Source organism: Canis aureus, chromosome 14 (genome assembly GCF_053574225.1).
Source record: "Canis aureus isolate CA01 chromosome 14, VMU_Caureus_v.1.0, whole genome shotgun sequence".
NCBI classification, from domain to species: Eukaryota; Metazoa; Chordata; class Mammalia; order Carnivora; family Canidae; genus Canis; species Canis aureus.
Genome location: NC_135624.1, coordinates 3,125,271 through 3,137,330, shown reverse-complemented (window position 1 = coordinate 3,137,330; position 12,060 = coordinate 3,125,271). Strand labels below are relative to the sequence as shown.

The window sequence follows — 12,060 nt, the reverse complement described above, 5'->3', positions numbered from 1 at the left end:
TCTTCCTCTGTAGACAGGGTCATAATCGTCTCTCTCTCACAAGGTTAGTCAAATAAGTCCACATAATGTGCTTCTTAGATTGTACATGGCATGTACTAAAGCTCAACAAATCACTTTATTATTATTTTAAAAGATTTAATTTATTTATTCATGAGAGACACAAGAAAGAGAGAGAGAAGCAGAGACACAGGCAGAGGGAGAGGCAGGCTCCATGCAGGGACCCCGATGTGGAACTCGGTCAGGGACTCCAGGATCACGCCCAGGGCCGAAGGCAGGCGTTAAACAGCTGAGCCACCCAGGCGTCCCAACAAATCACTTTATCCCATGCATTTATGGAAGGATGAGAGGGCTTGTGGTATTGGACATACCGCCAAGTATTAAAATGACCCAGAAATAAGGCAAATGGTAATTGGGCTATAATGTTTTTATTCCATATATTAATGGATAGACACACAGATGGATACAGAAAGAAAGGAACAGAGTGGGAGGGAGAGAGGAAGGTGTGTATTACTTTTTTTTCTGATAGTAAACCAAAACGAGCCTTATGGAATAAATCTTTGTATAAGAGACAGTAGATAACACTGCAGATAACAGCTTCTGCTACTATTTTTCAAAGTTTTAGTGACTGTTTTGCAAGCAAATTATTCTTTTATAGATTTTCTACTACAGTGTGTTAAATATAAGCTTGATTTAAATGTAAAAGCAAAATCACAAATATGGAAGAATTAAAACTTTCTCAGGAAAAAGATACCCTTTAAAAGAGCCAAAGGATTAGGTGATGCTCTTAGCCAACCCACTTGCAGGAGGAAAAAGCTCTCAATTGGAGGTCTATCAAGGCCAAAAGCTGGGATTATTAAATTCCTTGGGATGGTTCAAATAGTTGCCCTACAAATGCCTAGAAAACCTGGCTTAAATTTGGGGATCCCTGGGTGGCGCAGTGGTTTGGCGTCTGCCTTTGGCCCAGGGCGCGATCCTGGAGACCCGGGATCGAATCCCACGTCGGGCTCCTGGTGCACGGAGCCTGCTTCTCCCTCTGCCTGTGTCTCTGAGCCTCTCTCTCTCTCTCTCTGTGACTATCATGAATAAATAAATAAAATCTTTAAAAAAAAAAAAGCACTGAAAAAACAACCATCGACAGTGTATTAACACAAATGCGTGCAACATGGGCATTATTTTCTGAGATACTTCTCAAGGTTCTGTAAGTCCCACACATCGTGATATTTAGGATGACATTCTGTGGCATCTTACTTGTTTAGCAATTTTATTAGTTCCTCAAACTCAAAAATCTCAAAATTGTTTAGATTTTTCATTAGATCAGAAGGACAATAAATGTATTCTGAGATTTCTTATTTAAGAAAAGGCAGAAAGAAACTTATAGGTTACAAAATACCCAGAAACTCAAAGAGAAGGAGAAAATTCTTTAAGCCATTAATTTTATCAAAATTACGATCATTACGCACAGCTATTTCTTTAAAGAGACTTACTGACCTGAGAGAAATTCGTTAAAGGGTTGAAGAGAACATGTGTTTACTGTAATCAGGGCATAGGATCCTGCAGACCACCCCCACCACCACCAAAGGGCCTCCTCAGCATCTGGTATGCTGGGTTTTGTGCATCTAATCGTGGCAGAGCCTCTGCTTAAACCACTGCTCACACATATGTGAGTCAACTCAACAAATGTTTGGTAAGCACTAAGGAGAACTATTTGTGTACAAATGCCTTCTCTCAGAAATTCCACATAGTTATCAGTATATCAGCTGGTACCTATATATTTAATATAAGGTATGAAATTGATTTGTTCCCATTTTATACACAGGGAAGTCAAGCCAGGAACAGATTAAATTATTTTAAATTATTTCAGTAAGGTCACAGAGTAAGTCACCACAATTTAAAAAACAAAACAAAATATAAGACTCTTATTTTAGTTTGGGTTTAACATGTCCTTTGTATTTACCATTCCATGTGTCCTGTCTACTCTATCCCCTCCAGTCCTATCCATTATGACCCATCCCACATTGTATCATCCATCACCAACCTTTGTATTAACCACTCCTTGATCACTTACTTGTTCTGAGCATTGTGTCACACACTGTGCTGAATATAAAGACGATGGAGACATGGAGAAGTTAATGCCTAGAGGACTTACATTTTTCCTATGAGCCAGGCAGTTTGAGATAATTTACCTAAAGGACAAATGCTTTTGAGAGCTCTTCCAGTAACGACATGCTTTCCATAATCATATTAAATAGGCATAAAAATTTTAAGGATGAACAACTAGGAGCAGAACAAGACTTAAAAACAGCAATCTCTGCCATTCTTATTTCTCTAGCTATATAATATCATTTCTAGGTTTCAATTCACATATCAAGTGAGATAGTAGTTATACTAAGCAGAATTGATACCTAGAATTTTATACCATGGTTTCATAATTCAAGTTTAAGATATATGAATATGGGGAAGGTACATTTATATTATCCATCTGTAATTTTTTAAAATAAATTTGTCCTTTATTTTATTTTATTTTTTTTAGATTTTTATTTATTTATTCATGAGACATACAGAGAGACAGGAAGAGGGAGAAGCAGGCTCCATGCAGGGAGCCCAACGTGGGACTTGATCCCAGGTCTCCAGGATCAGGCCCTGGACTGAAGGCGGCGCTAAACCGCTGAGCCACTCGGGCTGCCCGCTATCTGTAGTATTTTTAAAAACAAGCCAGAGCTTATTTAAATACATTTAAATAAATGAGTTATATAGCATTTAATATCCTATGAAGAAAATAAATTTCATCCAACTACAAATCTTTTGATGACTAAGCAGCTCATAAGGCTATTTAAACAATGGTAAAAATATAGTAAACACCAGAGACATCTAGAAGCTGTCTTAAAGTAGATGTGTGGAGATCTCCACTTTAAATGACTTCACACCTACCGTAGTGTCATTGCTGGTAACATAAACCAGGACATCGGAGGAGTTCCTGCCATTGATGTATCGGTAGCAATTCCAAACACAGCTAATCAAGTAACCCTGTAAGTGAGTAGTGATTATTAGATCTTTAACTTCCAAACATCAGACAATTTTAAGTACCCCCACCAAGAAAACCATATTACAAAACTATTATTTACTAACTTGTAAGTGCACATAGTAACTCTACTAAGTTAAAAAGTCTTTTAAATTACGAATGTTGTGTATAGTAACTTTCTGGCAAAGGGTGCTGCTGTCGCTTATTCTATAACACCACCCTAGGAGGAGGTGGTAGAAGGGTCAGGGGAGAGCAGAACTTCTGAGACAAGCTAGTTGGAAGGAGCAATCACACACAAACATTTATTGCTGCCAATGTCACACATCAATCAATTCATTAGCCCACTGCACATCACATTTTAACTCTGACTTTGGGAATTTTATTCTGTATGATTATATACGATTAAACAAGTCATATTATATTCAAGGTAATTTAAAAAAACGTTCACAGCAAATAAATTGGTTTCATGGTAAATAAAATTCACTAAGACATCTCTATCTTCGTTTTTTTAAATTTTTATTTATCTATGATAGTCACACAGAGAGAGAGAGAGAGAGAGAGAGAGAGAGAGGCAGAGACATAGGCAGTGGGAGAAGCAGGCTCCATGCACCGGGAGCCTGACGTGGGACTCGATCCCGGGTCTCCAGGATCGCACCCTGGGCCAAAGGCAGGCGCCAAACCGCTGCATCACCCAGGGATCCCGACATCTCTATCTTCGTAATGAAATATCTAAATAAGATAATTAAAATTAATGTCCAGAATAAAGACATGCCAAGAATAAAGCCTGAGTTCGTGGGAGATGTGCAGCTTTTTTTTTTTTTTAAAGATTTTATTTATTTATTCATGATAGACACAGAGAGAGAGAGAGAGAGAGGCAGAGACATAGGCAGAGGGAGAAGCAGGATCCATGCACGGAGCCCGACGTGGGACTCGATCCTGGGTCCCCAGGATCATGCCCCGGGCCAAAAGCCGGCGCTTAAACCCCCGAGCCACCGGGCTGCCCTGAGATGTGTAGCTCTTGAGCCACCTGCACTACCATTCCAGTTACCTGGGACTGAATTAGAATTAGAGGACTTCAAAATCCCTTTCCAGACAAACATTATATGGTCTCATTCATTTGGGGAATATAAAAATTAGTGAAAGGGAATAAAGGGAAAGGAGAGAAAATGAGTGAAAATATCAGTGAGGGTGACAAAACATGAGAGACACCTAACTCTGGGAAATGAACAAGGGGTAGTGGAAGGGGAAGTGGGTGGGGGGTTGGGGCGACTGGGTGATGGGCAATGAGGGGGGCACTTGGCGGGATGAGCACGGGGTGTTATGCTATATGTTGGCATATTGAACTCCAATAAAAAAAACTAAAAAAAATTGCTTTCCAGCTTTACAATTTTTTTTACATTTTTAAATGTAAATTCAATTTGCCAACATATAGTATAACACCTAGTACTCATCCCATCCCTCCTCAGTGGCGGTCACCCAGTTACTCCACCCCCCACCCTCCAGCCCTTCTGCAACCCTTTGCTTGTTTCACAGAGTTAGGAGTCTCTCATGGTTTGTCACCCTCTCTAATTTTAAACACTCAGTTCCCCTCCTTTTCCTTATAATACCTTTCACTATTTCTTGTATTCCCCGTATCAGTGAAACCATATGATGGTCCTCCGAATGACTTACTTCACTCAGAGTGAAATTCCATCCACGTCGAAGCAAATGGTGGGTATTCGTCCTTTCCGATGGGTGAGTAATATTCCATTGTATATATAGACCACATTTTCTTTATCCATTCATCTGTTGATGTTCCTTCCACAGTTTGGCTGTTGTGGACATTGCTGCTATGAACATTGGGGTGCAGGTGTCTCAGTCTTTCACTACATCTGTATGTTTGGGGTAAATCCCCAGCAGTGCAATTGCTGGGTCGTAGGATAGCTCTATTTTTAACTCTTTGAGGAACCTCCACACAGTCTTCCAGAGTGGCAGCACCAGTTTGCATTCCCACCAACAGTGCAAGACCGTTCCCCTTTCTCCACATCCTCACCAGTATTTGTTGTTTCCTCTCTTGTTAATTTTCATAATTCTCACTGGTGTGAGGTGGTATCTCATTGTGGTTTTGATTTGTATTTCCCTGATGGCAAGTGATGCAGAGCATTTTCTCATGTGCTTGTTGGCCATGTCTATGTCTTTGAAAATTCCATGCATGACTTCTGCCCATTTCATGATTAGATTGTTTCTTGGGTGTTGAGTTTAATAAGTTCTTTACAGATCTTGGATACTAGCTCTTGATCTTATACGTCATTTGCAAATATCTTCTCCCATTCTGTAAGTTTTCAGTTTTGTTGACTGTTTCTTTAGATGTGCAGAAGCTTTTTAGCTTGAGTAAGTCCCAATGGTTCATTTTTGTTTTTGTTTCCCTTGCCGTCATAGATGTATCTTGCAAGAAGTTGCTGTGGCCAAGTTCAAAAAGAGTGTTGCTTGTGTTCTCCTCTAGGATTTTGATGGAATCTTGTCTCACACTTAGATCTTTCAACCATTTTGAGTTTATCTCTGTGTATGGTGTAAGAAAATGGTCCAGTTTCATTCTCCTGCACGTGGCTGTCCAATTTTCCCAGCACCATTTATTGACAAGACTGTCCTTCTGCCGAAAGTGGATAGTCTTTCCTCCTTTATCGAATATTAGTTGACCATAAGTTGAGGGCCCATTTCTGGGTTCTCTATTCTGTTCCATTGATCTATGTGTCTGTTCTTGTGCCAGTGCCACACTGTCTTGATGATCACAGCTTTGAAATACAGCTTGAAATCCGGCCTTGTGATGCCCCCGGCATTGGTTTTCTTTTTCAATATTCCTCTGGCTAGTCAGGCTCTTTTCTGATTCCATACAGATCTTAAGATGATTTGTTCCAACTCTGTCAAGAAAGTCTATGGTATTTTGATAGGGATTGCACTGAATGTGTAAAACAGACATTTTCATAATATTTATTCTTCCAGTTCATGGTCATGGAATGTTTTTTCATCTCATTACATCTTCCAAAAAATTCTTTCAGAAGTGCTCTGGCGTTTTTAGGGGATAGATCCTTTATCTCTTTGGTTAGGTTTATTCCTAGGTACCTTATGCTTCTGATTGCAACTGTAAATGGGATTGACTCCTTAATTTCTCTTTCTTCAGTCTCATTATTAGTGTATAGAAATGCCACGGATTTCTGGGCATTGACTTTATATCCTGCCACACTGCCAAATTGCTGTATGAGTTCTAGCAATTGTGGGGTGGAGTCTTTTGGGTTTTCTGTATACAGTATCATGTCATCTGCAAAGAGGGAGACTTTGACTTCTTCTCTGCCAATTTGAATGCCTTTTATTTCTTTTTGTTGTCTGATTGTTGAGGCTGGGACTTCTAGTACTATGCTGAATAGCAGCGGTGAGAGTGGACATCCCTGTCTTGTTCCTGATCTTAGGGGAAAGGCTCCCAGTATTTCCCCATTGAGAATGATATTCACTGTGGGCTTTTCATAGATGCCTTTTAAGATATTGAGGAATGTTCCCTCTATCCTTACACTTTGAAAAGTTTTAATCAGTAACGGATGCTGTATTTTGTCAAATGCTTTCTCTGCATCTATTGGGAGGATCATATGGTTCTTGTTTTTTCTCTTATTGATGCGATCTATCACGTTGATTGTTTTACAAGTGTTGAACAACCCTTGTATCCCGGGGATAAATTCTGCTTGGGTCATGGTGAATAATCTTCTTAATGTACTTTGGATCCTATTGGCTAGTATCTTGTTGAGAATTTTTAAATCTGTTCATCTGGATATTGGTCTATAATTCTCCTTTGTGGTGAGGTCTTTGTCTGGTTTTGGAATTAATGTGATGCTGGCCTCATAAAACGAGTTTGGAAATATTCCATCCCTTTCTATCCTTTGGAACAGCTTTAATAGAATAGGGTGTTTTTTTTTTGTTTTGTTTTGTTTTAATAGAATAGGTATTATTTCTTCTTTAAATGTTTGATAGAATTCCCTTGGGAAGCCACCTGGCCCTGGACTTTTGAGTGTTGGGAGGTTTTGGATGATTGCTTCAATTTCCTGGCTGGTTATTGGCTTGTTCAGGTTTTCTATTCCTTCCTGTTCCAGTTTTGGTAACCTGTGGGTTTCCAGAAATGCAGCCATTTCTTCTAGATTGCCTAATTTACTGGTGTATAGCTGCTCATAAGTTTTTAAAATCATTGTATTTCCTTGGTATTGGTTGTGATCCTCTTTTGTTCATGATTAATTTGAGTCTTTTCTTCTTTCTTTTAAATAAGGCTGGTAGGGGTTTATCTATCTTATTAATTCTTTCAAAGAACTAGCTCCTGGTTTTGTTGATCTGTTCTACAGTTCTGTTGGTCTCTATTCCATTCAGTTTTGCTCTAATCCTTATTAACTCTCTTTTGCTTGTTGTCGGTTTTACTTGCTGTTCTTTCTCCAAGTCCTTTAGGTGCAAGGTTAGCTTGTGTATTTGAGTTTTTTCCAATTTTTTGAGGGAGGCTTGTATTGCAATGTATTTCCCTCTTAGGACTGTTTTTGCTCTATTCCAAAGATTTTGAAACGGTTGTATCTTCATTTTCATTGATTTCCATTAATCTTTTAGTAGGATGCTCTTTAACCTCCACGTGTTTGAGTTTCTTTCAAATTTCTTGTGATTGAGTTCTAGTTTCAAAGCAATGTGATCCGAAAATATGCTGGGGACAATCCCAATCGGTTGAGACCTGATTTGTGACCCAGTATGTGGTCTATTCTGGAGAAGTTCCATGTGTACTTGAGAAGAATGTGTATTCAGGTGCATTTGGATGGAATGTTCTGTATATATCTGTGAAATTTATTTGGTCCAGTGTATCATTCAAGGTCCTTGTTTCTTTGGTGATGTTCTGCTTAGAATACCTGTCATTTACTAAGAGTGCCTTGTTGAAGTCTACTATTAGTGTATTATTATTATTTAAGTACCTCTTTACTTTGGTTATCAATTGATTGATATACTAGGAGGCTCCCACATTAGGGGCATAAATATTCATGATTGTTAGGTCTTCTATTAGATAGACTCTTTAAGTATGATATAGTGTCCCTCTTCATCTCTTACTACAGTCTTTGGTATAAACTTTATGTGATATGAGGATTGCTACCCCAGCTTTCTTCTGAGGACCACTTGAATGGTAAATGGTTCTCTAAACTTTCATTTTCAGGCTGGAGATGACCTTAGATCTAAAATGAGTCTCTTGTTGACAGCAAATAGATGGGTCTTGCTTTTTTACCCAGGCCAATACTCTGCATCTTTTGATGGGATCAAAATGAGATATTAATGAGCCCACTCACGTTCAAAGTAACTAGTGAAAGATATGAATTTAGTGTCATTGTATTACCTATACAGTCCCTGTTTTTGTAGATTGTTTCTTTGGGATCCCTGTTTCTTTTTCAGGGTCCCCCTTAATATTTCTTGGAGAGCTTGTTTAGTGGTCACATATTCTTTCAGTTTCTGCCTATCTTGGAAGCTCTTTATCTCTCCTTCTATTCTGAATGACAGCCTTGAGGATAAAGTATTCTTGGCTGCACTTTCTTCTCATTTAGGACCCTGAATATATCCTGCCAGCCCTTTCTGGCCTGCCAGGTCTCTGTGGAGAGGTCTGCTGTTAATCTGATATTTCTCCCCTTATAAGTTAAGAATCTGTTGTCTTGCCCTGCTTTAAGGAATTTCTTTTTATTTTTGAAATTTGCAAATTTCACTATTGAATTTTGAGGTTTTGAACAGTTTTTACTGATTTTTGTAGGCGTCCTCCCTATCTCTTGGATCTGAATGCCTGTTTCCCAGATTTGGGATGGTCTCAACCATGATTTGTTCAAATATACTTTGTGGACCTATCTCCCTTTCAGCCTCTTCTGGAATCCCAATTATATTCTTCCTTCTCAAGCTACCATTTATTTCCCTAAGCCTTTCCTGTGGGCTCTTGTTTTTATCTTTTTTTCTCAGCTTCTTTTCTTTCCATCAACTTGTCATCTATGTCACTCAGTGTCTCTTCCACTCATTAACCCTAGGAGTTAGAGCATCCAGTTTGGATTGTATCTCAGTTCAAGTATTTTTAATTTCGGCCTGATTAGATCTCATTTTGCACTAATGAAGTCTCTAGAGTCCTTTACCCTTTTTTCCAGAACCACGAGTAACTTTATAATTGTACTTCTGAATTTCTGACATCGTATTTAAGTCCACATTCAGTAACTCTGTGGCAGAGAGTACTGCTCCCGGTTCTTCCTTCTGTGGTGAATTCTTCCTTCTAGTCATTTTGTCCAGTGCAAAGTGGCTGTACGAGCGGGCTGAGTCAAAACTATGAACCATGACCTAAGTAAAACAGCCCCTAGATTATTCCGAAGAGGGCAGAGACCAGAAAATAAAAGAAAAAGAACAACAGAACAAAATAAAACAAACGGGTCACTAAAGTGAAAAACAAAATTTAAAATAAAGTAGTAAAAATTTTTTAAAAAGTAAAAAAGAAGAAAAAAAAGGGGGGAGATGGTGGTGGTGAGCAAGTGGTCATGGAGAGAGTATGTAATCTCCCTGAGGGGACCTAAAGGGTGATCCTCTTGGTTCTGAGTGCATTTTTTTCTGTATATTAGAAGATGTTCAATCCCAAATTTATATAAACCAGCAATACTTATACAGAGAACCAGTATCAACCACAAAAACATAAGATCGAAAAGGGAGGCACAATGGGAGGGAAGAGAGAATATAGTCTCTCAGAATGAACCCACACAGTATTCCACTTGGTTCTGGGTGTACTTTGTGTGTTAGAAGATAGAAATTTCCACCATTGTAAAACAAAACGAGACAGAAAAGACAAAAACAAACAAACAAAAAAAAACCCATATCTCATATTTCTCCCAAAATTAAATTGAGTATGTTGAAGGGAATCCTGAAGTGAAATATACATGTAAAATATGTAATTGTAGAAATATGAAAGTCAAAAAGGAAAAAGTTTAAAAATGAAGAGTTGGAAAAAAATTGTACTTAAGGCAGGAAAGAAGAAAAAATATTGGAGATTTTTAACCTGATAAAAAAACAAGTCATAGTGAAAAAAGAACAACAACAAAAAAACCTCTCTAGGTCTATATACTATTTTCCCTCAGTCCTGGACCTTTCTAGCGCTGCTTGTTCAGTAAACTTGCTCTTCCCTTGTTCTTCCAGCTGGTCTTCTTTGGAAGATTTGGAGGAATCTGTTGCCCTGATTCTCAGGTGCCTGTGCCTGGGTGGAGATCCCAGCACCCTGCCAGGTGCCGGGCTCAGTGTGAAATATTTATCCTGTGAGGCCTTTTTTCCCTAGAGGCCCCGCCTCTCCCAGGTGCAAGGTTAAAAGAAGAGGAAAAAAAATGGTGGCAGCCAGATTTCCAGCTGGGGGAATCAAGAGCTCCTCATGAGTAACTAACCGCAGTCTCCTGGTCCACACTGGCCTAGATGACCCCAGAGACTGGCGGGGGTGCACTGATCTACACAGCTTGCCTGGCGCCTAGTGGCAGGAGTCATCGATTTCCTGTGCCCTCCCCACTTCCACCTATCCCAGGGGGAACAGAGGACTGCTGGCTTTATCTCCTTTGGCGCCCTCGGATCCAGGGCCCTGTGCCACTGGACCCAAACTCCCAGGAGCCACCTCCCCTTAAGGGAATGGAGGACAGCTGCCTCTGTCCATTGCCGGACTCTAGGGTAAAGGGAACTCTGGAGCTGGTCCATGTAACCAGGTGGGTTCTCCCAAGTGCACTGGAGGGTTGCGGTGCTTCAGTCCTTTACCAAGATTGGACTGAGGTTTGCAGTGAGCTTTCTCCTAGGTATCCCTCCTCTTATAGTGACTCCGGGAATCTTGTTGCTTCACTGCCCCTCCTGCAATTCTGCCCTATTTCCCTGCTAAGCACTTTTCAGGCAGGAAAAACTCAGGCATGGATTTTTAAAGTTCCTGCTTGTCCAGGGCTGGGCTTTCATGACTCCACTCACCCAGCTTGTCGTGGTTCCCCTCCCCAACTTGATTTATTTTTTATTTTTTTCGCCTTCTTACCTTGTTAGAAGTGAAAGCTTTTCTCTCTGTACCATTCCAGCTGTTGTCTCTTTACATCTTGGGTTGAATTCGTTGGTGTTTAGGATGTTTTGAAACTTATCTAGGTAAGTTTGTGGGACCAGATGAGTTGAGGACCCCTAACTTCCACCATCTTGCCTCAACCACTTTATAATTTTTAATAAAAAAAAAAAGTAAAGATGTGGAGAAATTAAAACTCTCATACCCTGCAAGTGGGAATGTAAAATGATTCAGCTGCTTTGAAAAATAGTTTGGTGGTTCCCAAAAAGGTTAAAGAGTAGCCATATGACCCAGCAATTCCACTCCTAGGTATATGCCCAAGAGAAATGAAAACATGTCCACACAGAATCTTGTACACAAATATTCACAGCAGCATTTTTCTTAATAGCCAGAAAGTGGAAGCAACCCAAATGCTCATCAACTGATGACTAAATAGACAAAATGTGATATATTCATGCAATGGAATATCATTCCACCATAAAAAGGAAAGAAATCCTGATACATGCTACAACATGGATGAACCTTGAAAATATCATGCTGAGTCAAAGAAAGTCAGTCACAGAGACCACATATTGTATTTATATGAAATGTCCAGAACAGGCAAATCTATAGAGATAAAAAGTAGATTAGTAGTTGCCAGAGGACAGGGATCTGAGGGTGATGAGGGTGATGGTGAATGGCAAATGATAAAAATGTCCTAGAGTTATCCTGTTTAACCACAGAGCTATGTTCACACAACTCTGTGAATATACTAAAAACCACCGAATTGTACCCTTTAAACGAGTGAGTTTTATGATATGTGAATTATATCACAACAAAGTTGTTTAATAACAAAGACATTTCAGGACAGAAGGAGTGCTTGTCAACATTTCTTGGAAGACTGAGGTAAAATACCCTGTCATATACTCAGAATGCTGTCTTTAGCTGCATTCGTACTTGATGGTGATTATTTCTTATATTATCTAAATGTTTT

The 12,060-nt window shown here is 39.4% G+C and overlaps 1 protein-coding gene across 13 annotated transcripts in view; it reads right to left on the bottom strand.

The window, feature by feature from the left end:
• The window catches only part of LAPTM4B (lysosomal protein transmembrane 4 beta), a 91,606-nt gene that overhangs the window by 21,416 nt on the left and 58,130 nt on the right, over positions 1 to 12,060 (bottom strand). For 7 of the 13 annotated variants that reach the window (XM_077846674.1, XM_077846675.1, XM_077846681.1 and 4 more), the window contains one exon: positions 2,929 to 3,024. The exons of 1 other annotated variant lie outside the window; for it this stretch is intronic. In XM_077846674.1, coding sequence (XP_077702800.1) covers positions 2,929 to 3,024 — 96 coding nt within the window. Of the gene's footprint in view, positions 1 to 2,065; positions 2,184 to 2,922; positions 3,025 to 3,552; positions 3,749 to 12,060 lie in introns of those variants that run through there. 5 more of the 13 variants (XR_013351395.1, XR_013351396.1, XM_077846677.1 and 2 more) reach the window with 4 other exon arrangements.